At 42.8% G+C, this 23,978-nt stretch overlaps 1 protein-coding gene across 2 annotated transcripts in view; it reads right to left on the reverse strand.

The window, feature by feature from the left end:
* Nucleotides 1-64: 64 nt before the first annotated feature.
* The window catches only part of BRINP1 (BMP/retinoic acid inducible neural specific 1), an 87,474-nt gene continuing 63,560 nt past the window's right edge, over nt 65-23,978 (reverse strand). For both annotated transcript variants that reach the window (XM_087753171.1, XM_087753172.1), the window contains 5 exons: nt 22,129-22,298; nt 20,725-20,830; nt 13,811-14,047; nt 8,164-8,386; nt 65-1,745 (listed from right to left, as the gene is read on the reverse strand). In XM_087753171.1, coding sequence (XP_087609297.1) covers nt 605-1,745; nt 8,164-8,386; nt 13,811-14,047; nt 20,725-20,830; nt 22,129-22,298 — 1,877 coding nt within the window. In that variant the 3' untranslated portion in view covers nt 65-604. The remainder of the gene's footprint in view (nt 1,746-8,163; nt 8,387-13,810; nt 14,048-20,724; nt 20,831-22,128; nt 22,299-23,978) is intronic.

The raw sequence follows: 23,978 nt of genomic DNA on the forward strand, positions 1-23,978 counted from the left end.
TCACCTTCTGTCCTCCAGCAAACCTCAGCACAGGCTGTGTGAATAACTAAACATAAAGCTGGCATAAATCTCAACAGAAGAAATATCTTTTATCTTTAACCATTTACTCCCACTATAGGAATAATGGCAGTTCTTTTACATTTACATATAACTCTTGTTTGTTTGTTTTGATTTTTTTTTTTGTTTGTCTCTTTGTCTTGGCACCTGCATAGCAGAAAATTTTACAGTTCATTACAGAAGTTTGCCCCTCTCTCTGTTCCTCCCTTGATTTACTCTGCTGCCTCTGAGGACTAGCAAGCAACACCCCCAAGGTCAAGAGAGAGTAAGGTGTTACCCTTTTATGACGGATTATAGAAATAACAAACATGCCTGACAGTTTTATACAGCTGCTAGAACGGGTTTAGTTTTCAACAAATGAAGAATTTCTTCTTTTTTTTCTGTTTTGTATATTAATTACATTTTACAAATCCTGGTTTTCCCCCCTTTCTTTACTTTCCCCCCACTTTTCTTTCTTTCTTTTTACTTTTTTCTCTTTTTTTTTTTTCTCTTTTATTTTTTTACAGCAAAAGGATCAATCACCAACTTGTCCACTGAAAAGTCCGGGTTAGCAGAGTTTGGCTGTCATCTGGTCCGACTGTTTGAGGATCTCAGTGTTGTACAGGTCTAGAGCGTGGTTCACACGGATGATCTCACTGTTGGTGAGTTTCAGGCGGTGCTTGAGCATACAAGAGAACAGATCCAACTGGGGCTTCCCTGGGGCCACGGGAGGCGCCAGTCTATTGATTCGGTCCCGAATATCCAGCAGCAAGAGCATGACGGAGGAGGAAGAATAGAACTGCCCACCTTGCGTGTACGACTGGTTGACCTGCTGCACAGCACTGCGCAGTAGGTCAGCATTAAAACGCAGGCTGTAGCCATACACCTGCACATCTGAGATCTTGATGTAGAACTGACGCTTGGTGGGGTCAGAAAGGTCCACGGGCCCTTGGCCAGTCTCATTACGCAGCAGGGAGGGCAGCCGAGTCCGGCTGCGTAGGTAGATGTGGACGGTCTCGAAAAAGGTTTTCCACCGATTGCCCAGTAGCAGGGTCCAGTTGTAGCACTGGCTGTTTTGGAGGCGGATTTTCTCCCAGCGTGGGTAGCCGTACTCCCCAAAGGGCATGTTCCAGCCCTCAGAGTGACTCCCACTGAATGGGTTGACGTAGACAAAGAACATAGGGTCCAGGCTGCTGTTGCGCATCTGGCAGATTCGCATGGAGATCCCAATCACCATATGGATGAAGTCCATCCGGTTCTTGTTGCTCTTCAAGGTGAGGGACATGCGCTTGCGCCACCTGGGGTCGAAGAAGGTGTCCAGGCGGATCTCATTGCTGATGAAGGTGGTGTGTACATATAGACGAGAGTCCATTTTCTGCAGCAGGTACTTCAGCTCTAGGTCCTGGAAGTCCAAGTCCGTTTCAAAGCTGATGAACTGCTCGCTCCGCTCTGAGTCTACGTTCTGAGGCTCGCAGCGACCCCGGTAAAGCTTATAGCCCTTGTTGCATGAGCCACAGAGAGAGATGTTGGCAAGGCTGCACATGGCACAGCTGTTGTTGCCCCCGATGATGCAGGGGATGGGGCGCTGGCACAGGCTGGTGCCACCATGGCAAACACAGCTCCGTTGGCTTTCCAGAAAGGTCCCCCAGAACCCATTCTCATTGCAGTAGAGCAGGGACTGGACTCGAGTAAGCCATTCCTGTATTGTCCTGGTGGGAGAAAGAAGAAAGCATTAACATTGTAGAGCCTCACAGAGTCTTTGGCATCCTACTGGATGCCACAGCGTTTTCAGGAATATATCTGAGGCAGAGCTCTCAGAACACTGGTGCCCTACCATGGCATCTAGCAGCTATTCCACTCTGTTTCAAGACTGAATCTTTCATCTGCTGTTTACTCCTTTGGTGGAGAATAAAAGCCCTCTAAGAAATAGCTAGAAGTTAGGATTGATCATCTGAAGTCTCCCTCTTCACACCGTTCTAGGAGCTGAGACTGGCATACTCTCCTGCCAAGAATCCCATCGGTGCCACGGTGACAAATTCAACCATGGGAATGGAGCTGGTAAAGCCATGACAGAGACTGAGGTGCTATCAGATGTCACAAGTCAGCGTAACTTCTAGGATAGCAGGAGAAAACTCCTCTCCATGTCATGGGCAATTCCCCCCACTCTCCAAAAACAGACCTGTAATGGGATGAGGCAAAGCCACTTGTTACCTCTGCTTATGGTGCAGACCTCAATAACAGCAAAAAAGAGGATGGAAGTCAGGGAGCATAGAGACAAAGCCACTAGAGCAGCTTCTCCTTTAAAAAACCTGCTACTAATTAACCTCCTCTTACAGCCTCTCCCCTTAACAAGCAGCCACAGTTGCTCATTCCCAAGCCCCACCACTCCCATAATTGCTATATCAGCACCCTCACCTCCATGTCCTGCAGTCCAGGAACGACTCCTAATGAATGACACCGTAACCCACGTTTACTTTTTGTATAACCCACTTGCAATGTTGCCTTGCTGCCCCTTCTTCCCCCCTCCCCGTCACCCTGGGAAATCTCAGCACAGCAACTCCTTTCTCAGCAGCCTTCAGCAGAATGCCTTGTTCAGCCGCCTGCTCCCTCCCCTCCGCCTTCCCCCCAGCTAATGAATACTTCATTGTCTCCTCTGGGCAAAAAGTTCTTGGTAGCGCTGCAGTGAGAGGACTGGCTAATGACAAATTAGGATTCAGTCCCTGTAGAACAGGAGGAGTGATTATGGACAGAGGCTCTCAGAGCTGGATTAGTGAAATTCATGGCACCTGCATTGCCTGACCTCCGAATAATCATTAAGCTGTAGGCTGTATCAAAGAAGGCATTAAATGATACAGCAGCAAAGAACAGCAAGATGATTAGGAGGAGGGAGCAAGTGGAGGGATGAGAGTATAAAACAGAGGAAAGCACTAGAAGGAAAGAAATAATCAAGAAGCAGAAGAAGAAAGGGTAGGGGAAGAAACGGGGCGGGGGGAATGTGCAGGTAAAAGGAAAAATGAGACAGAAATGCAATGGGCAGGAAGAATAGGGATAGAGAAAGGGGAAAACAGAAACAACAGCAACAACTGAAAGACAGAGGGCAGGCAAGAATGAAAAAAAGCAGGAAGAAACTGAGTGAAAGGAAAAAAAAATGAGGCAGAGTGAGGAAAAAGGAAATGCATTAGCAGGAAAATTCTGAAGCTTTGGATGTGGGAAGAGACAATTTTCACATTCCTCTTGTGGTACAGGGCTGCCAGGGTCTCTTTCCCCTATTCACAGCTAACAGGAGGTCTCCTGCTAGTGGAAAAGACAAGGTTGGCTAGGGAGCTTGGGAGCAAGGCAGTGACCTCTATAAATATCTGCTGTAGAGGAAGACGGTGACAGCCCTGGTCCCTAGAAAAAGTGCACAGGGTTCCTCCTGGTTTCTAGGATAGGTCTGCTTCAGAGGGGAGGGGACAGCACAGTGTGATGGCAAAACATGTTGCTGACAGCAACAAGCACTCTCAAAACCACCCCCTGGGGACTGAGTCTGCCTTCTACTCATAGGTGAATTTTTGCTCACTTTTTCAGTAATACAAATATTTTTTACCCCATCTGAAGCCTTGCAGTTTCTGTTTGGAGAGCCAGCCAAATGCACTGGAATTTAGCAAGGCACGCAGATTCCAAGTTTCAGTCTCCCTAAGGTGCTGTGAGCCCACCTTGATTCCTCCATGCACCTCCTTGAAAACTTCTTTCTTTGCTTCTAACCACTAATCTAAGCATGAAGCACAGGGATGACGAGCAAGTGGAGGATGAACTAAAACCAAAGCAACCCTCCAATACGCGCACACTGGCTGCCTGGGTTCACTGGGTTGGGGGAATTGCTTAAGGGAAGCACAAGGTTCCTGCATGCTGCCTCTTCCTATGATTGGGCTTGATGACAATGATGAAAATCAGAGATTGCTTTGAAGGCAGTATCTCCTGCAGCCCCAAGCTTTGTCCCTAGCTCCCGCTGTAATTTCTACCAAGACAAGGACAGGGAGAAGCCCAGTAGCATGAAGAAAACAAAGGGCTGAGGCAGCAGGCTAGTGGCAGATAGATGGTAAATGTCTGGCTCCATCAGGTACCCTCTCAACATCCCTACCCCTGTCCATGAGGTGAGGACAGTATTTCCCTGATTTCCACAGCTCTCTCCATGGTCATGTTTGTTCTTTTTGTGGTACTGGGCTTCCAGATGAGGTAGTAACGGGTGGTCATAGGACTAAAGGTGGCTTCTGAGGTGGGTTTGATGAGGTATTCGGCACTGTCAGAGGTGTACCTGAGTGAACATACTGCCACCACTTTTGTACAGCTGCTGATAGTCTCATACAGCTGTGTATGCAAACAACAGCCACGCACTGAGCAACTACCATGCATAGATCTCAATTCCAGCTCTGTGCAAGTGAATATGACTCTCCTGATTTCCTCATGTACTCGCTTGTGCCCAGGATTCCCAGTGTATTTGTGCAGTGCTGGCTTGATGCTTTACACAGGTTTTACTTGTTGATAATGCCATTGAGTTCATGGGACAAGGACTGCCAGACTATACAACAGGGGACATGATAAAAATTAGAGTCAAATGACCATATACTGTGTGTCTTAGGTGTGCTCTGTCTTAGAGGAAAAAAAAATGTTATCCTCTGTCCTTCTCTTATACTAAGAGTTGGCAGAGCAAAACGAGGAAGGAGTCTCATCTGATATCTTGCAATGGAAACTAGTAATTTTCCTGTTCCCCAGATCAACTTTGTAGAGGAAGGATGGGAGGAGATCAGGACAAAGAGAAGTTTTTTCTTTTGGGGGGTGTGTGTATGTGTCTTAGCATTCAGCAAAGACACAAGTAGGACAAAAAAAAAAAAAAGGCGGCTGCCCACCATCTGCTGATGGCAGCAATAAAGGACATAATTAAATGAAAATGCAGAATCCAGGGCAGAGATGGGCATCGACTACAAACATGACAATGGGAAGTGTGAGAGAGAGGAAAAGTGGTATAAATTACCCCATTTTGTCTTGCAACTAGGACAGGATAAGAATATATGCAGGACCAGTCACAGCCCTTCAACGGACAGGAGGTAACTTCTTAAAACACATACCCATGATGGCTCAGACTCATGTGAGTATAACCAAGAGGTGTCAGGGCACAAGGAAGCTGAAAAGAGCCACTGATTAAAAGCTGAAAGCCAGTAGCAGAGTAGCCATTGGTTTTCATTTTAATTATTTTCTCTTTCATTAAGGAGTCATCAGTTTATCTTTCTCCCTCTTAATATCATTGCGAAAGTTATTTAATGCAATGTTTGCTACCTCTGGCAATTCAAAGTATAAAGTATTAGAGCATGTGAAATTAAAAAAAGGAAAACTATGTTTTCAAAGGTCACTGTCAAGCAATTTTACATTCAACTTTAATATCTTACATTCCAAACTAAAATGAGTGAGAGCTATTTTGCAGTGTTTTCTTGCTGTTGCTCACTGGAGGCATGCAGTCCCCTGGCAATCCTGGGAACTGGGAGCCAGCTAATCATGCAGAACTGTTTCACCATTTAAAAACTCTCTCTTGTGACAAAAAAAAATGTTTTGCAGGACAGTGTTGGGCTTTCAGATCAGAAGTGGAGGTCAGGTTATACAGAAAGGTGGTGAATAATTTTCTTTCCTCCTGACTTGTCATCTTTCAGGATTAATCAGGTCTGGGGAGGGGAAGAGGCTGATGGGTGTCCCTTGAGAGAAAGATGCAGTTTTGTGGTAGGTGGTGTCTGAGCTGATTAGAAAAACAAACCGTACCAAAACAAAAACAAAAAAACAAATAAAAAAAATAAAAAAACCAATCAAAACCCCAGTCCAGCAGGACAGATTTTTTTTTTTTTTAATTGCAAGGAAAAAAGGTAGGGATTTAGCAAGTTTTCCTTTGCAAACTCACCTTTCACTTTCCAACCAGCACTAGCTGCTGTGGAGGTACTTTTGGGCTTTCTGTATGGAAGAGTGAAGTAAAAAATGCTATTTTTATTCTCAGCAGCTGTGAGATGTATTCTTAACTAATGACAATTTGGCTGGAGCCCAGAACATGTATCAACCCCCCCCCTCCTTTGGATGTTATTTATATTTTATATCCAGAGTTTTAAAATCCAACTATAGGTACTCTTTCAACATTGAAGCTTTAACAACTGAGGAGTGGTTTCTTTTTTAAACCAACAGACTTGCCTGCAAAGAGGTGTTTTTTAAGCAAAAGCAGTGCAGAGCAAATATATATATATATATATATACACACACATATTTCCTTCTTAGCTATTGCAAAAGGTCATGGACAATCAGTCTCATTGCCAAAATCCCTACTCCTTCTTTCTTTTGGAAACACCACCTCTTCCTTTCCCTGAGGACAATCAACAGCAATCCTATTTCTTTTTTACATTGCTTTTGAATATATAAAGTAGGCTTACTGTTATGTATTTTAAAGAGCGAGAGAGGCTTGCTCTTAATAGAACCTTTCCATCCTTTCAAAGCCACTGGCATGCTTGATAAGTGTCTGTCGTTCTGTACAGTAACAATTAGAAAATCAGAGTATTTCCAAGCCCCGTGAAAAGAACAATGAAATGCATACCTCTTCCACTACACATCTGACTATCAAGCCCCTCCCCTGTCTAGCTACAAATGCAGAATGACAAATAAGAAAAGAAATTATAATATGCCTGGTGGTGTTGACTTAAACAAATCAAGAACATCAGTCAGTTAAAAGCCCAGCTGACATCATCCATTTCGTCCTCCTTCCCCCCAGAATTATAGTATTAGTTGGAGGCTCCCTTTCTGCATGGCTGACTTTTTAAAATAGAAGAGAAATGCTAAAGACATATTTATCTGAATGTGTTGCAGCAGCATGGTTGGCTGGATATTTGCTCACTGCTGCTTCACATTGTTGTTGTGGCACAATTCAAAATAATGCTTGGACATGCTTGTGCCTCCACCACCAGTTGGATTGTTTATAGCAACTCAGCCAATTGGCAGGAATGAGCCAATTTTAGGAAGTTCTCCAGACATTTTTTCATAATCTCTTAAACTTAATAGACATTTCTCCTCATCTCTAGTAAGTCCATCAAGTCTTTGTCCAGAAACATGAGATCTTGGTAATTAAAGACTTGTTAAGCCCTGGAAGAGTTTCCTGAGCTGCACAGTGATGAAATTAAAACTCAGTGTGCTCAGCGGCCAGGGGGCTGGATGATAACAGGAGACAGCAGTCAATCAGTTTATTTTCTCTTGAGACTGAATATTTAGATAATGAAGGAGGTGAAAAAACAGTTCCTTTACAAATATTAACTTGGCCTGACCCTTCCAAGAGAAGCATGGAAGAAAAGCCACTTGGACTAATTTTTCCCTAGATTTTCAGTGTTACTTCACTCCAGACAACATAGAAAGAAACAGCAAGAAATGCTTATTAAAATCCACGGATGCAAGTCTCCAAAAATGATTGGAAGCTAACTTAAAACTCAGCCATAGGTCAGGGCTGAAAGGAGCCAGCAGGAGGTGACTATTGGATATCAATAGTTGCTGTAGCTGTAATGGGAAATCTCCTCTGTCCATCTGTAATAACATTGCTAGGCTTCTGGTCAGTGCAGGTTTGCAGGTTCACTCTGCATTTTGTAGAAGGGATGTGACCTATTCCAAGTGAAACTAAAGCTTCTCTTTCTCTCTGACCATATTCATTGAGGAGCACACCTCAAAAATGGGCTGAAGGATCCTGTGCTCCATTGTCTGCTTTAACAGCAAACAGAGGCTTAAAGCTTGGCTGTGGTACATGATGCAAGACCGCTTAAAAAGCAGCTTAGTCTGCTTGGCTGTCTGATGTCAGCCCTGTAATGCTCTTGCAGAACACCACAGAATAAGTGGGTGACCTTCACCTGGGTAGGTAAGACCACACAGAAGGGATGTGAATATTTTGAGGTATGTGATAAAGCTTACTTACACCTCCAGAAATTTCAACCCACTCCAAGAATTTAACATTTTCCCCCAAACCTCCATGTTAGCACACCCTATCTCCAAACACTTAGGCTGTTGGGTTTAGGTCCAAGACCAGGCTCAGATCCATCAGTCACCCATCACATCACTCCCATCCCCAATGAAGGATGAAGGTACCTTTCTCTAGGCAGCTGGTGGTTAGGATTGTGCCGACACCGGACACTGAGGCCAAAGAGTTTGCGGGCAGTGCGCTGGATCTTCTGGCGCTGGGCTTCCAGGGAGCTCTGCAGCAGCTTGTAGCGGTTCTGCAGATCCCAGTCGTTCCCCCAGTGCTGGTGGATGCTCCCAATGGTCAGGAAGTGGTTGCTAGGTAGCCTTTTCATGAAGGATTTAAACTCATCTGGAACACATAAAAACATGGAGAAATACAAAGGTTTCTAAACTATAACAAAGTTACAAAGCTTTTCATTGGCAGGATGGAGAAACAGCAATGATGTACGAGGCCACCAGTTCTCTGCTAAAGGAAGGCGATGTCCATTAACTCACTGGTCTGTCATTTTGCCCCGGGAAGCTCACTAATTCCATGGCTGTTGCTGCTCCTGTATGGGAGATGAAACCCGGAGAATATTAGGGTGAAACAATATGGTTAATGTGTACAGGGCGGAGAAAAAAAGAGAGCAAATTTCCTGGAGCATGGGATTATAGGCTAGGGGTTATGAACAAAAAGCAGGGAGTTGTAATGATTGTCAGTTAAAGAGTTCTCATTTAAATTGTTTTTTGGCTGCTCCTAAAATGCCGTTTGTTGTTGAAGTCAAATCACTTTGGCTGTGTTGTTAAAAAAAATAGAAAAAAAAAGCTTTAAAAAATCCCCAGAGGAAGGGTTTGGATTGTACTAAAATGTCCTCCTTTCTCATTTTTTAAAAAGAGCATTCTGTTTTTTTTTTTTCATTTAACTTCATTTGAAGTTAAATGAGTTGCTTTATGTAACAATGAAAATAAAATAAAATAGTTTGCAGGGCTAAAGTCAGAACAAAATGTGTCAATTTTAGCCAAAGGAAAAAATTTAATTGATCCAAAAATATGTTGTTAAATGTTGTTTTGTGATCACTTTATTTCAGTTTGATTTTGTTTGATAATGAAAAAAACATTATGAAGGGTTTGTTTGAGTTTTTTTCATCATGAAACAGAAAATCTGATAGTGTTTCTGTTTATGACCACCCCTTTCTTCCTAACTGAGAAGTATAGTTTGCTTAGACTCTGATTACCAGGCTAGGACGTCCTCATATGGAAAAAAACAGATGGTTCCAACTTTCTCAGTGGAAAATAACCTGATTTCTGATACCAGAAAACTGTTTGACACACTGAGACCGTGAGAAATGCAAGGAGCGAGCCAACAAAAACCCCATAAAGTGTAATAAAGAAAAGAACAAAGTTCTGCACCAGGGCAGAACAACCCCACACATCAGTACAGACTTGGAACCAACCAGCTGAATAACAGCTGCTAGAAACGTCCTGGGGGTTATGGTGGACACCATGCTGAAGGTGGGTAAACACTATGTTCTCACTGGAAATAACACAAACTGCATATTGAGCAAAATCCAGTAGGTTGGGGAAGTTAATTCTTCCTGGCACTACTGAGGCTGCACCTGCATTTTTCTGCCTAGCTTTAGGGACACCTGATTAAAGATGGGCGTTGAGAAACTGGGGAGGGCACAGCTGAAGGCTACTGAGATGGTCAAGGACCTGAGCACAAGTCCTACAAGGTCAGGTGGAGGGAGCTGCACTTGTTTAATCTAGTGAAGAAGAGGTCAAGGGGCAATCTAATTACAGCCTACAACTGCTTAAAAGGTACTTACAAATACGAAGGAGAGAAACTCTTCTCATTAGAGACAGATGATATAACAAGGAGTAATAGTTTGCAGCTTGAGAAGTTCAGATGATTTATTGAAAAACTTCTTCACTTGGATGTAATGCAGCACTGAAACATGCTGCCCAGAGATGTAGACGAATGTCTCATTTTAGACTCTGCTAGACAAGACCACAGCTGACCTGATCTAGTGCTGGTAGTAGTCCTGCTTCTAGAGGGAGGTGGACTAGAGCCCTGCCATAAACCCCACAAAGTATCCAACAAGAAATGCAGCCATCTTTCGCTATAAGTTGTCTACGTTATTTTTCTTCCTTTCCTAATTGTTTTATTTTGAAGTCCTTCATCCCATTTTCAGAAGCAAAAAAGAACAATAGCCAAAAAAAAGGCAAAAAATGAAAGCTTGTAAAGGTTGATATCTTTTCAAAAAAAGAAATAATCCATAGAATTATTCAAGAAAATCAGACCAGATAATTTGCAACCTATTCTATAAAGCTTATATATATTTGCATAACAGATTTCCTATTATTCAGCAACTTGCAGTTCATGCTCAACTGCTTAACAAAGAATATCTATGCATTAGTCAGTACCATCATTATATAGACGGTAAATGGATGTTCACATCCTACTCGTCACATGGTGAAACTGAGCACCTAATAAAAATAATTATCATTGTTGTACTATCAAGATGCACAGGACATCTGCTTTTCTCCTTTCTTCCCCAAAGATAACCGAGATTTTTTTTTTTTATAATCTCTCAGGTTTTCACTCTGTTTGTCGTGCTGCTTTCAGTGCCCTTCTCCTCCCAAAAAATTACTCTCTCCTGTTCAGTGGTCCTCTGAAACTATCATCATGTATAATTGCTTCTGTTGACCATGCTGATTACTCCTGGTACCTTTCAGCAGTAAAAGCCTTGCATTTGCTTCCCGCCCCTTATAAATCAATTTCCTCAAAAGCTTGTTTGTGCAAAATACCAAGCTCTTTTTCCTCTGATGATGAATGTGCTACATTTTTCATAGATATGGGTAAGGAAGAAATTTCAGTGCAGTGTGCACATTTTGATACTGCAGTGCAACGTTGGGGGAAAAACAAATGAGCAAAATAAAAGCTAGATGGGGTTGTTTTAAAAAAAGGGGTGTGAAAAAAGAAAATACTTCCCAAAAAGAATAGTTTCTTCATTATTTATTTATATTTATTTATACCTATCCCTGGAGACCCCAGCCAAGTCTATGGCTGCATTGTGCTAAGCCTTGTACCTTTCTGGGATTAGTTCATTCTTAACCCTGAGAATTTCCAATTAACTAATAAGGCTGTTTGCATTTGTTTTAATTTTATTTATCTGCACAGTGTTGATGATGGCTAGGACTACATCTCCCATAATGCAACATGGGCTCTCTTTTTGCAGAGCCACCCAGTGCCTGCAGGCAGTCCCATGGCTATGACTCATCATCACAGGTGGTACCAGGCAGAGAGTCCTGCCCCAGTACGGGGCTTCTGGAGAAGAATGGTGCCATCACAGTGAAATGGCCATGTCAAACATCTCTTTCAAAGATGAAACTTTCATTTTTCCAGTGCTTGTCTTTTCAGTTAAAAAAATCACATTTTCATCTGAAAGCAGTAACACTGCAAAAAAACCCCCATGACTTTTACTCAAAAGGCTGTTTTAAAATCCAGAATCACAGTCCTGATGCAGAATTTTTTGGCCAGTCATACTAAAATGCCAAGAATAAGGCAGTGTTATTTTTCTCAATTTACACATGAGCAATGAAGCACAGGACTAAGAGGGAGCTCCTGAGCTGATTTAAAGCAGCACCAGTTCACTGCATCCTCCTTGACTTTGAAGATGCTATCCCAAATCACACCAACTCTTGATTTGCCCTGCATGATTTTTTCAAATTGACATAGGAATCCAACACAGATCAGAAACAGAATATAGATCTTTTAGGCTATCAGCAGTTTCCTGTGCAAATGGTATTTGCTTTCAGAGCACTCGTGCCTTTCAGCCCACTTTATTGGAAAAGCCTTCAGATATCATTAGAGATTTCTTTTCTGCTGTTCATTACAAAGAAATTCCTCTAGTTATTGGGAATATTTATTAAAACAAAGAAGCAAAATACTAATACTACATTCTTTTGTGATAGCAACTTTCATCTCAAAGGATAAGTTCACGCATGATGCAACAAAGTGATGAATGAGATGCAGCAGCTTTAAACATAAAGATAATCACTCCATCTAGCCCTGAAAAGCCTCCAGCCCTGGTTGGAATATGGCTACAGCACAGCAGAGAATTGCACTGCAATGTGTCACTTTAACTTTGCAAATGAAAAACACCTTCGCCTGTTGAAATCTCAAGGGAAACAAGACTGAATATAATTATCTACCACAGTCTTTGCTTAGATCAAGTGCAACAAGTACAGAATGTAACAGTAAAACAATCACTGTGGGACTGTAAATCTTCTCTCTCCATAGGGGTCTCACCTTCTAAGTGTCTGGGTTAGATCCCCTTGTAATGTAAAGGGGTTTGATGAGTGGTGGCCAACATGTGGCTCTTGAGCATCTTGTGTGAAGATCCTGTGTCAGAACTAGCAACTATTAACACTTAACTAGTGGCGGAGCTGTGCTAGCAGGCACTGCCAGTAATCCTAATTTGTGTAGTACTGAGCTAGCAAAAGCTTCTGAAATCCACATTTCAGGTTTGTCCTGGTGTACCCACCCCATCCATGAATCTATAGAAACTCCCAGAAAGCCACTGACCTCTTCAGCTAGTGACGTACTTCTGGAACTGCCCCAGCCTTGTGGCTCCCCATAGTATATGAGGGACTCTTGTCAAGATGGTCATCAGCCTTGGGCCATTAACTACTACTCTGACTTTGCTTAGCTGAGCACCAAGTTGACAGTGTGAATTGGACATAAGAATCTGTGCAACAGCAGACACACCAGCAGGGTCCACATATTGAATTATGAAGCAGTCCTCAACAGCCTGTTGAGGAAACATCATAGGACACTTCATTTCAACCATTAAAGGGATTAAGGTGACCTTTAACATGAAGAAAGAAATTGCTGCTGGGAAGACTTCTGAGGAAGAATTATTCAATGCCTTGAATGGAGCTAGATGGTCCCTTCCTCATCGTTTTCATTCCTAACATGGAGACCTGGACAATTATGACAATAATCATTAAAGAAAATATGTTGGAAAGTAACTGGCTAACACTAAGAGATGAGAGGCAGCACAGGAATAAGAAGTGCTCGATTAAGTTCTGCTTAGTGCCCGTGTGGCTGAAGGGTAGGTAGATCACTTGCTAAAGGAAAGGATGTAATTGCATTGATAATATTGGTCTCTTTTCTACCTCAAGCCCTTGAGAGTGATGTTGCACACCTACTATGGGTGTTACCAGCATCAATGTGGAACAAACTCTGCAGGCACCCCCAGTGTCACACTGGGAGAAAGTGAAGGGAGAAGAGAAATGTCCACACAAGCAGCCATTGGCACTGTAGGAGAGAGAAGTCGTTTTCCCTCCTCCTCTCTATCTCAAATGAGGTGTCATCTGGCCTGTGCTCTCTCTCTGTGAATTGCCTTTCACCAAAGCAGAATAAATCATTCATGCAAATCTGAAAAGCAATTTCTGCATCATTCATATTGTGGAAGTTTCTCTGTAGAAGTATTAAAGAGAGATTCTGAGCTGGTTTAGTATGAAAAATCAGATTTTTAATCAAACAAACTCTTTCATGGAAAATATCCCCTTATACATAGAATTACATGTGGTGTGTGGTTTTGTCTATACATGTATAGAGGAAAAAAGGTACTCCCTCAAGACTAAGATCATGGTGTGGGGTTTAATATCCTCTATTTTTTATCCAAACTGGAACATTATATTAAGGGAAGAAAGGATTCTTAATTGGTATAATCTGACATGCTTTGTTTGAAATAAATCAATTGGAAAATGTGTTTTGCTCAGTTACCTGAATTCTCCAGATCTTTATAGGCTTCTGTCCAGGTCTTGGCCATATTTGCTAGTGTGTACTCCATTATCTGGATGTCGGTGATGGGGCAGTTGCACTGCGGGAACTCCTCCGCACACTGGCAGCCACACTGGCTGTTCCGGCAGATGTACTCCCCCTCACCATTGCACATGATGTAACTCAAGGCAGATTGGACAAACTTCTCTTGTAAATACTGAGGGAAGATGATCTGGAGACCTGGCATAGAAACAAGAAGTAAGGATGTGAAAAAAAAAAAAAAGTTATTTCAGGTATCTGTTCTTCTTTTCAAAACCTGTTTCATTAACAGCTTGGGAAAGTGATACTGAGGAATTAAAAGCTGCTGGGATATTTCTCTTTGAGTTGTCATGAGTAAGGAAGGTGGGGTACAAATTGCATGCCTCCAGTGCAAGTAGTGAGCTAGCTGAGAGCAGAGCCCGTCTGCTCTATGAGAGAACGGTGACAAGTAACTTCCCCCTCCCCGATGCCCAGTGTACCCCCTTCATCCCAGTCCTGGATCCCAGTATGGTACAAAGCATCTGAATGAAAAGCCTCACTTATTCCCAGGTGTAGGTTCTTTTATACTTTGCAACCAAGCGCTAGTTCAGAAGTGATGAACATTATGCTGTTCTGACCTGTTTTGAGAGAGACTAAATAGTTTGGGTACCACAAGAACAAGGAAACTACTCACTGAAAGAGAAAAGAAGAAAGTAAGGAAAACAGAAGAAAGGAAAATAATACAAGCAGGGACTTATAAAAGATCCTTGCAGAGTTAAGTGCTCAGCTCCCACAGCATAAATACAGGAGCTGGGTACCTGAGTCTTTTCAGCTTGCTCCCTGCTAGGAAGGCTACTTGCCAAATCCTATAAAAGTGCAAATGGATTTAGTGCCAATGATTTCTGTGGTGCTCTGAAGATTTACATTAGCTGAGAGATCTATCCCCATGTCTCTTTCTCCGTAACAAGTGTTTGTGTATCCATCCATCTGTGCATGCATTAGTGTAGGTGTACGCTTGCTCAGGTACCAGAGGACATAACAGTTTAAGTGTTTGCTCTGTGTACAGTGTACATGTTTTTCCATCCTGTCCCTCTCCAGCCCCTGTCTCTGGGCTCCCTACAGATGTCCCTGAGGATTCACAGCTGTTTCCTTCTACCTCATGAGTCCTGCTTGTCAGACTCAGTCAGCACCTGCAGTGCACAAGGCAGAGACGACAATAACTCTTAGTGAGCCTTTCGCAGGAAGCCTGGCCGGCTTCGCCTTCCTTGTAAAAGGCCCAGGGATTTCAGAGTGGCAGATAAAGGAGTTTATGGCTTGAACAGCAGTGCTGAACTCCAGTGTAATGAAGGCACGCAGGTCAATTACCCATCTGTTTGTGTTTCTATTGTGCTGAATTACTGTATCCGTGGCTGACAGCTCATTGGAGTGGAATGAAAATAAGACAATAATTCAGAGATTGAGACTGTGCAGGAAGGGCTGTGACTCCTTTCACAAGTTCAGGCTCATCTCCGTGATGGGTCATGTTCACCTCAGGCAAGAGAAAAGTGGCAAGCGGTGCCTCAGGGACCCCCATTACCCTTTTGCTTTTGGTTCCACAGAGACACCTCTGCCTTCAAAATGTCCCTCTGAAAGACCAAGTCTGGGGGGATCAGGAGGGTGTTGAAGGCACAGAGACCTCTGTTTCCTATCCCCTCCTGCTATTGCCAGGGCACAGTCTCTGAGAGCACCATACCCGGTGGCAGCAAGCTGCCCCATTGTCTGACCTAATTCGCAGTCAAGTGTGGAGCAGTGGCAGCCACCAGGCAGGATGAACACAGAGCAACATTCAGCTGAAGAGGTTTGCAACACTTGCACAAGGAAGGATTTCAGGCCCAGCATTTGGAGACACTGTGTCTGTGTAGATCCTGCTGCCTTTTCTGTGGTGCTGTTGCAGGGAAGGGAGGAACGTGCAAGGGGCTGACCAGAGTCTACAGCATCCCTGTGAATACCTCAAAATTAGTCTAAGGAAGATCAGCATTTTGAGGTCCCTTTGGTCTTTGCCGTGATGTTTCTCGATAAGAAGCTCAGCTTTCCTCCTGTTGTCTTCAGGAAGGACTGAAGTTCAGTCTCTTTTAGGGATTTACCTGAAGCAACCACCACAGAGGAATGGTCCCTTTTCAAACCTTCACACTGGCATTAGGAATGATCCCACCTGCCAGACTCCAAGACTTTCCTTCAGGATGGAAAGAAAATGAAGCACTGTTGAAGACCTGAGATCTACAAAAGGGGCTTGGAGATCCTGAAGGCTGCTGTACTCATTGAGCTTGCAAGCTCACAGGAGAGGCAGGCTGGACTTCTTGATGTGCATTGACCCTGTTTATTCATGGTCCAAGTTCCACGAATAAATCTTTCCACTCTCTGCTTCATGAGGGAGCAACCTGCCCTGGTTGCTCCTCCAACCTTTGAATATGAGGCCCAAATGCCCTCAGGCTCTTTGGCTGACCATATTTTCTCTTTGAATTTTACCTTGGATAACAGCATTGACATGCTGTCTGGTCCCAGCTACAAATAATACTGGTTTGGGAGACTTTTTTCTGGAGGGGATAGGGATAAAAAAAGCAACTAAAGTTTCAGGATAAGCACTTCCCATTGCAAGGAACATGCATTATGTATCTCAGCACATGCAGAAACATGAAGACTCTGTAATATCCAAAACATATCATGGTCCCATCCTACTCTACAGAGTGCCTCATGTGGATGCTTGCTTTTTGTCCATAAAACTCAGTTTCTAAAAAGCATTTCCATGATAACCTTCTCTTGTAAGAAATAATCTCATGTTTAAGAGGTAATCAGACCACCTGTACACTTAGCAGCAATTCAACAAAACACTTCTATAAATACTTAACTTTAATCAGGTAAGCAGTTCTGCTGGAATCCATACAGTTACTTGTAGCATTTAACAAGCAGCACATATTCAGATATGTACTTAGACCAGGAAAAGGTGACACACAAATCCAGCTACTCATTGAAACACGAGTGTGCATACACCAAACGTAAAGCCCTAACTTTAAAACTGCAAACATGCTGTAAGGATTACATGTGACTCAGATCTTTCAGCCAGGAATTTCCTTGCGGAAGAAATCAGTGTTAGGGTTACTGAAATAGAACCATGCCTGCTTTCACATTTGTACTTTGACATATATGTACAAGTACCCACACATTTATCATCATACCCAGACACAGGCAGATTGATATCAATATTTTTGGTTTTGTATTGAGCATCCTTGTGACCAGATCCTAGCAAGGTGGCCAGTAGCATCTCACCCAGTCCCAGTACCTTCCTCCATCATTCATATGTAGTTCCGTACCATGCCCAGTGACTAAATATTGCTGAAATTGACTTGATTACAGCACAGGTGAGATTAATCATTTTTAAGGTAAGCTTTATAAACATGAGATTGTAAGAAGGCCATACTGATTGAGACCACTGCTCTGCATGCTTCAGCTGCCACCTTTAAAGTAGGAAAACAGTAGTCCCAAGGACTGTAACAGCACACCAGCCCCACACAGCAGCTTGCAGCCAGCCATGATAGCCAGGAAAGCCCTGCTGCCAACCACAACCTTAATAAAACATCCCAAGATGCTGTTTTGCTCTTTAAGAATTTTCTTTGAATATTGCTAACATTAAAAAAAATATTTTTAAGCTTTCAGTGTTGTCTACTGATAAAGACCTCATCTCAGCAGCCAAGCAGGGGGGCAACCTATCTTAAAGACCAAGATACTGGATCATTTTCATGGGGTGAACACCTCAATCCAAGCCAGGGTGCACAAGGAATGGGCTCGTCCTCCACAGCAGCCTGAGGAGTTGATAATAGATGCAGAAGGTAAGTTTGCTGATGATGACTGTTAGGGAGAATATATTTAGTTTTGAAGTTAACTTATTAATCAGAAGGAGGAATTCTGCCACTCTGTAAAGTTCCTCTTAAAAATTAAGAGGAGCACAGATTTGGTATAGGTTTGGCTTAGATAACTACATGCAGAATATGAAGTGCCTGACAAGGGAACATGTCCTTAATTCACCTAGAAAAACTGTTAGGGAGAGATGTTTGGCTTTGGACTGTATATAAAAGGCTTCCCGCATTAAAAGAGGTAAATTTCCCCAGCTCTAAATTAGAGCTATTTGAAACATTTTCCACAGAAGAGTTCTCTGTTGAAAATGCAGTTTCACTGAAGCATTTTGTGAGAGCATGTTGACTCCAAAAGCACTTTTGACAGGGAAAGGTCTAAATGTATTTTTCATACTTCCTCATTTTGTTTCACTGAAAAGCTGAAATGTTTTGTGTTGTCATTACGGCTCTGCCCATCTTGGCAAAGACTTTAATATTAATTGTAATGTAAATTTAAAAATTCTATTACCATATTTGACATAACAAACTACCTAATATGCAATATTTCCTGTTCAGCGTCGCAATGTTTAGAATAGCACAGAAGGATTTTACCATATTGAAATAGCGCCATGTTGCAATATCGACATATACTGTCACACTGTCCAAGAGGACATGTCTCTGGAACTTTAATTTCCCAAAACTGTTCAAAATGTTGCTTTTTTTCACTCAAATTTTCAAATTTCAGCCTAGGACACTTTTCGAAGGAACACAAATTCCCGTTTCCCACCAAACTGCCATAGAGCTAACAGCATCTTCCCCTCCCACGCTCTGCTTTACTCCTTTTCCAGGCAGCACAGGCAGCTCGTGCATCAGTCGCACTACAGGTGGAGGCAGGTGAAGGGATGGTTTCATGCTGGTGGCAGGGACAGGAGGATACGAAGTGCAAATAAGAGCAGTCACCTGTGAGATCCACAACAGGATCCCCCCAGTCCTATGAGGGAAGGCTACATCACTGCACAGCCCTTCCCATGCACAGGACAGGGAACCTGCCCCCAGGTAGAGCTAGGAAAAAGGGAAACCTTCTGAGCTACTGTAATAAACGTACCTGTATATATACCCCAGCACAGGCATCTGACACAGATGTACATGCATGCTGGGTCCACATGGATACTGGTTTATAAAATAGTGATGATTTTCTGTCCATGTAACCACAGGTGCAGAACCAGACATCCTGCACTGTGCATGCATTCAGGTCCTCTCCTAAATCTCCAGGGTGGCTGACCTTCCCGAACCCAACATGCCGGCATGAAGGTAGCCTAGCTCTGGGTCTGGCCATTGCAACTCCTAAAGGGCACATATTTAAAATCACGACTCTCAGGGCTGGGCAGCAGCAAGCAAGTTCAGAAACAGAAATTCTCCCTGTCACGAAGATGCTGCTCTTTTATTGAGCCGGCCTTGGAGCCAGAGTGACACAAAGGTAGTAGCATGGATTTCTGTCAGCAGCTCATGCTCGGCTGCTAATCAGATCAGAGGAGACTCGGTCACAATCCATTACCTGCAGCCCTGTGACTAATTCCTAATGAGGCCTCGCAGAGCAGAGGAAGGATCCTGGGTAATTATCCCAAGAACCGCACGCCAGATTAGGCGGAAAACACTCAGGTGTAGCTTTAAAGGTCACTTTTTTCTATTATAAAGAGCTCTTACCTTCCTCCCTTTCCCCTCACTGTCTCCCTTGACTTGGATCTGGTCTCTCTCTGTGCTGGGTTATGCCATGAAGCTCCATGAAACACATGAGTGGTTGACCCCTAAGGTCCTCTGTCTGCTCCCATCAGAAATCATAGCTTTATCCACCTTACATCCCCTCTCTCTCTCCTAAGTTTTCCCTCTCCCAAGCATTTTGCTTTTTCTCTTCTCTTGTAGGATCAGATAGCCAATAGAGATCTATTGATTTACCTACTTAGCAGTTTGTCTGCCCATAAACCAAGCTGTCTGCTTATTCAGCTATTTACCTAGTTATCTGATGTGTCATCCTTGGGTTTTCATTACCAGCAGCCATCATCACAGTATATAAAAAGCCTGAAATTGTTTATTGTTAATTAGGTAAGAACCAGAACTCAGTGATTTAGATAATCACTGGAACAGTGAAAAAACCCTGCCTATTATTTTTAAAGGCAAATAATAACAACAACAATAATATATCCGCAACATGACTCAGTAAATGAAACCCAGTTTCTGTGAAACCAAGATTAACACAGCACTTGCCAAATTATACTCAAAGCAGAAGATGTAATGTAGCCCATTCATCTGAAAAATTAAAATTTGTGCAAGTACAAGGATTCCAGAAATAAAACCATCTGGGCAAATGAGCAATTAAATCCCACATTTCCTTATTTTGTCAAAAACTTGGGAATAACCTTAGTAAATTACACGCCCAGTGAATTTCCTCCTTCTACTGAAGCTGACTTCTCGCTAACCAGCATGTATTTATTTATTAATTCAGTCATGACCTCTATCTGTTGACTTCTGGACTAGCTCCCCAACTGGGACTGAAGCCATGGCTTCTAGCATCCAAATAAAACCTCTGTGACTTTTCCCAAAGATTACAGTCATTAGAAAGTCCCAAAAGCTGATCTGCAAGCCTCTTACGCAAATCAGCAATTTGGGAGGGACAAAGAGAGACATGGACAGAACACCCCTTCAATATTAATGGAAAGAGTCACATTTATTTATATTTATTTTATTTATATCACTGTATGTATAATACACATCAAAATTCAATGGCAGGGGGCACCCAGACTCTTCACTGGGGCCCAGTCTGCAGTTCCCTGCGCCTTTAGCTCAGTCCCTGTCAAGCCCTGGCTCTGCTGTGCTGAGCATCATATGAAGCCACCAGAAGCCACCGGTCCTGCTTCAGAGAACTTACAGCAAAGAAGGTGATCACAGCAAATAAAGAGGAGGGGAAAAGGCTAGAAAATCGGCCACTCCTCTTTCATTTCATCCCCCCACTCCATGCCCTGTATTCCTGTGCCCTACCTTGCAGGTGGAGTTTGCTCTCAGTGCTTTGCAGAAGGACAGAACTCACAGAGTCCAGATTGTCGTAGCTGTTACAGCCCAGGGGGCCAGTCCGAGTTTCTGTTACCTATGGAGGATGTAGAAAAGAGAGAGTGTTCCCTTTGATTGCAGCATCACTTCTTCCCCAGGCAGGTTCAGACCTTGTAATATAATGACCCCTTGTCACCAGCTGATGCAATCCAAAATGCATCTTCCCTAATTGGGAAGAAACGCCCCACACTGGACAGACATGGCTAATGTTTGGCACACTCACAAGCTGCAAAAAACGAGTGAATTGTATCTGCTTTCTTTATGGCACTGCATGTTATTCTGGGCTTGGCAATGAAGTCCTGCAGATTGATGTTTCTCATAGAGGATCTCCATTGGAGAACATCAGAAGCCAGTAGAGGAATTATTCCCTGGCTTCTCTTATTGGAAAGGAAGATATAGAGATGGATTGCCAGCCCACAATGATGCCTAGTGCTTCCACAACATATGTGCACACCATCCTTGTGCTGAGAATAGATGGAGGCACAGATGACCTGCAGTGCTGTTGCTGTTGGTTTCCAGCCATGGAGGAGAGCTGCCCTTCCTGAATTCACAAAGGATGATTATCTGCTGTCACTGTTTCAATATCTCAATTCGATTTCCCATCCAGAAGGGAACAGACTCAGACATGAGACACTGCAGAACAATAACAAGAGCTGAAACCTTTCAGAAATGGCTAACAATGACGACTCCATCCACACCACCTTCCCTGGAGTGAATTCTGCAACAATAAAATCCCTCCCCAGTATAGGATGATTACTTTCAGAGAAGGCAGCTTTTGTCTGCAGAGCCATTTTCCCTATTTTGTATGCTCTGAGCAGCTCCCCTTCCTTCCTGCTGAAACCCCCAAGCTGTCTCTCAGTCTGTTTCATTCTAGATGCCTCAGTAATGCCACACTGAGTTTTTCACCTTTTCTTGTAGTAAATTCATCTGAGAGTTGTTCAGCAGTCTTACACCCATAAGATGAAAATACTTCTGGATTGCACGGGGTTGCACATTTCACAGACCTGCCTTTGCCTTCCAACCTCCATCGCTGATCTGGATTATCTGTTCCCTCTCTCCCTTCCAGAGGTCACTGCCACATGTAATGGAAGTCACCTGTCCTACATAACCATCACACTGAATGCCCACACCTTTCCAGATATTACTGGCCCTGGGGAAATCAATTCTTCAGTAAGGTCCATAAGAGAACAATTTACCCTGGGAAATCAGTGTGGGAAGAAAATAACTTGTGATCAAAAAAGACATCACATTGGACTAGCAAACTCCTGCCCCAAATCCCTACAGTACTGGTATGGACCACAATCTTCTTTCTCTTCCCAAGGCAAGATATAGTACCTTGATTGCTCCGGTAGAGATCTGGATCTCATGGAGTCTCCTCATGGTGCCATCACGGTCTACAAAGTAGGAGGAAGCAAGCTGGTGCAATGCTTCAACACTCTGGGTAGCATTTCCTGACTTTCTGTCGAGGCGGCTTTTGTCCATGTACATGGTCAAGGCCTCCTCTCCTGCAGCAGAAAGAAAAGCAGATTTCAGTAAGGCCCAGGAAGGTGCCATTGTAGGGTCATCTTAACAGGAACACATGATGTCACATGTTGCACCTAAAGAAAGAAAAGTCTGATACCTAAAGCACTCTTAAATGAACCCATCATTCCTCACTGGTACCAGAACCTCCGTGTAGTATATATGAGCCTCCTTCTCTACTCAGCCAGAAAGGCCAGGTCCACCACGCTTGTAGATCAGCTCCACTGAATTGAGTGGATAACATTTTGGATGTTTATTAGCCAGCATAGCTTTACCACAACTGTTGAAAAGGAGTCAGACTATTTGTCCCACTTGAGGAACGCTTTTCTCTGTGGGCAGTGCCTCTGGAATGATGCACACCTGACTGGAGAAGATGCCACTTTTATGCAATTCTCTCTGACCTGATTTCTAGAAGGAACAAATGATGATTTAAGTTGCAAGTAGGACATAGGTATGTAGGTGGGTACAGAGGACAAACAAATGCTAGTTGTAGCTCTTTAGCTTCAAGTGACCATGCAAAAGGGTAAGGGCAGGGGGCTGAGTGAAGGAGAGCAATCAGAGGAAAGAGCAAATGAAAAAGTTGTTAAACCAACCACCCTTTCTGTTTTTTTTTTCCCCTCTCCTAGAGTCTCATTCAGTGAATTTAAGTGAAGAGCAAAAAATATTGTGCAAGATAAGGGACAACAGGTGATTTTGAGCCAGTAATCACAGAGAATCTGGGAGTGAAGCAGTTAAGACCCGATAGCACCAAACATCCTAAACATTAGCAGAAACCTGGATCTAACAAAAGATACATGAAAAGGACATGAAGCTGAGAAGTAATATTTACCTAAAAGTTCAATTTGTGCTGTATGAGCCAGATTAAAATCTGGTTCATTCTTAACATAAGGCTGGCATTATAGGAGTAAAAAGGTAGAATACCATCCTGCATTCTTAACGTCTGAAGTTCTGATTTTAATAAATGAAGAAAATAGATACCTAGGGTAGGAATATGTCATTTCTACATAGCTCTCTTAATGAGAAGAATGGTACTTGTTCTGATTTGTCTGAATAATTTCTTTTATTGCATACATAAAAAAAAACAAAAAAAAACCTACAAAAACCAAAACAAACAAAACAAAACAAAAAAACAGTAAGCCCTCCCTGTTGCTTTCTCTGGAAATTTTCCAGCTTTTATCTGGAAGCCAAATGCCTGAAACCAAACCAAAAATATTCTGGCTGAAAATCAAAATATTTTTACTAGATTTCAGTTTTTCAAGCTATTGATATGTTGTGGATTGAGCCTTTGGCTTTGAGATGAAAAATGGAAATTTTCAGTGGAAAGAAGATACTTTTAATCAAAAGAATTGATCAGCTAAAATCTTTTAATTGGCTTCACGGGAACTAAGTGGAGAAGTTTGGCATGTAAAACTTTGTCTTTGATATTTTGTTAAAAATAACATACTATCCTTTGACCACAATCAAAGTTGTAGTAGCAACAGTATCATCATTGTTACTTCTCACAAAAACACTTTCCCTGGAAAATGACCACCTTTGATTCCCTTTATCACAGTTAACATTATTATGCGTTGAGCAGTGTGAGCAGGGATCAAGGCTCTGTCACATCAGGCTCTATCCACACAAACAGCAGAAAGATGGTTCCTGTCCCAGAGGATTTAAAACCC

This window comes from Nipponia nippon, unplaced genomic scaffold (assembly GCF_047370975.1).
Source record: "Nipponia nippon isolate SJK-2023a ecotype South Korea unplaced genomic scaffold, ASM4737097v1 scaffold_16, whole genome shotgun sequence".
In the NCBI taxonomy this organism is placed as follows: Eukaryota; Metazoa; Chordata; class Aves; order Pelecaniformes; family Threskiornithidae; genus Nipponia; species Nipponia nippon.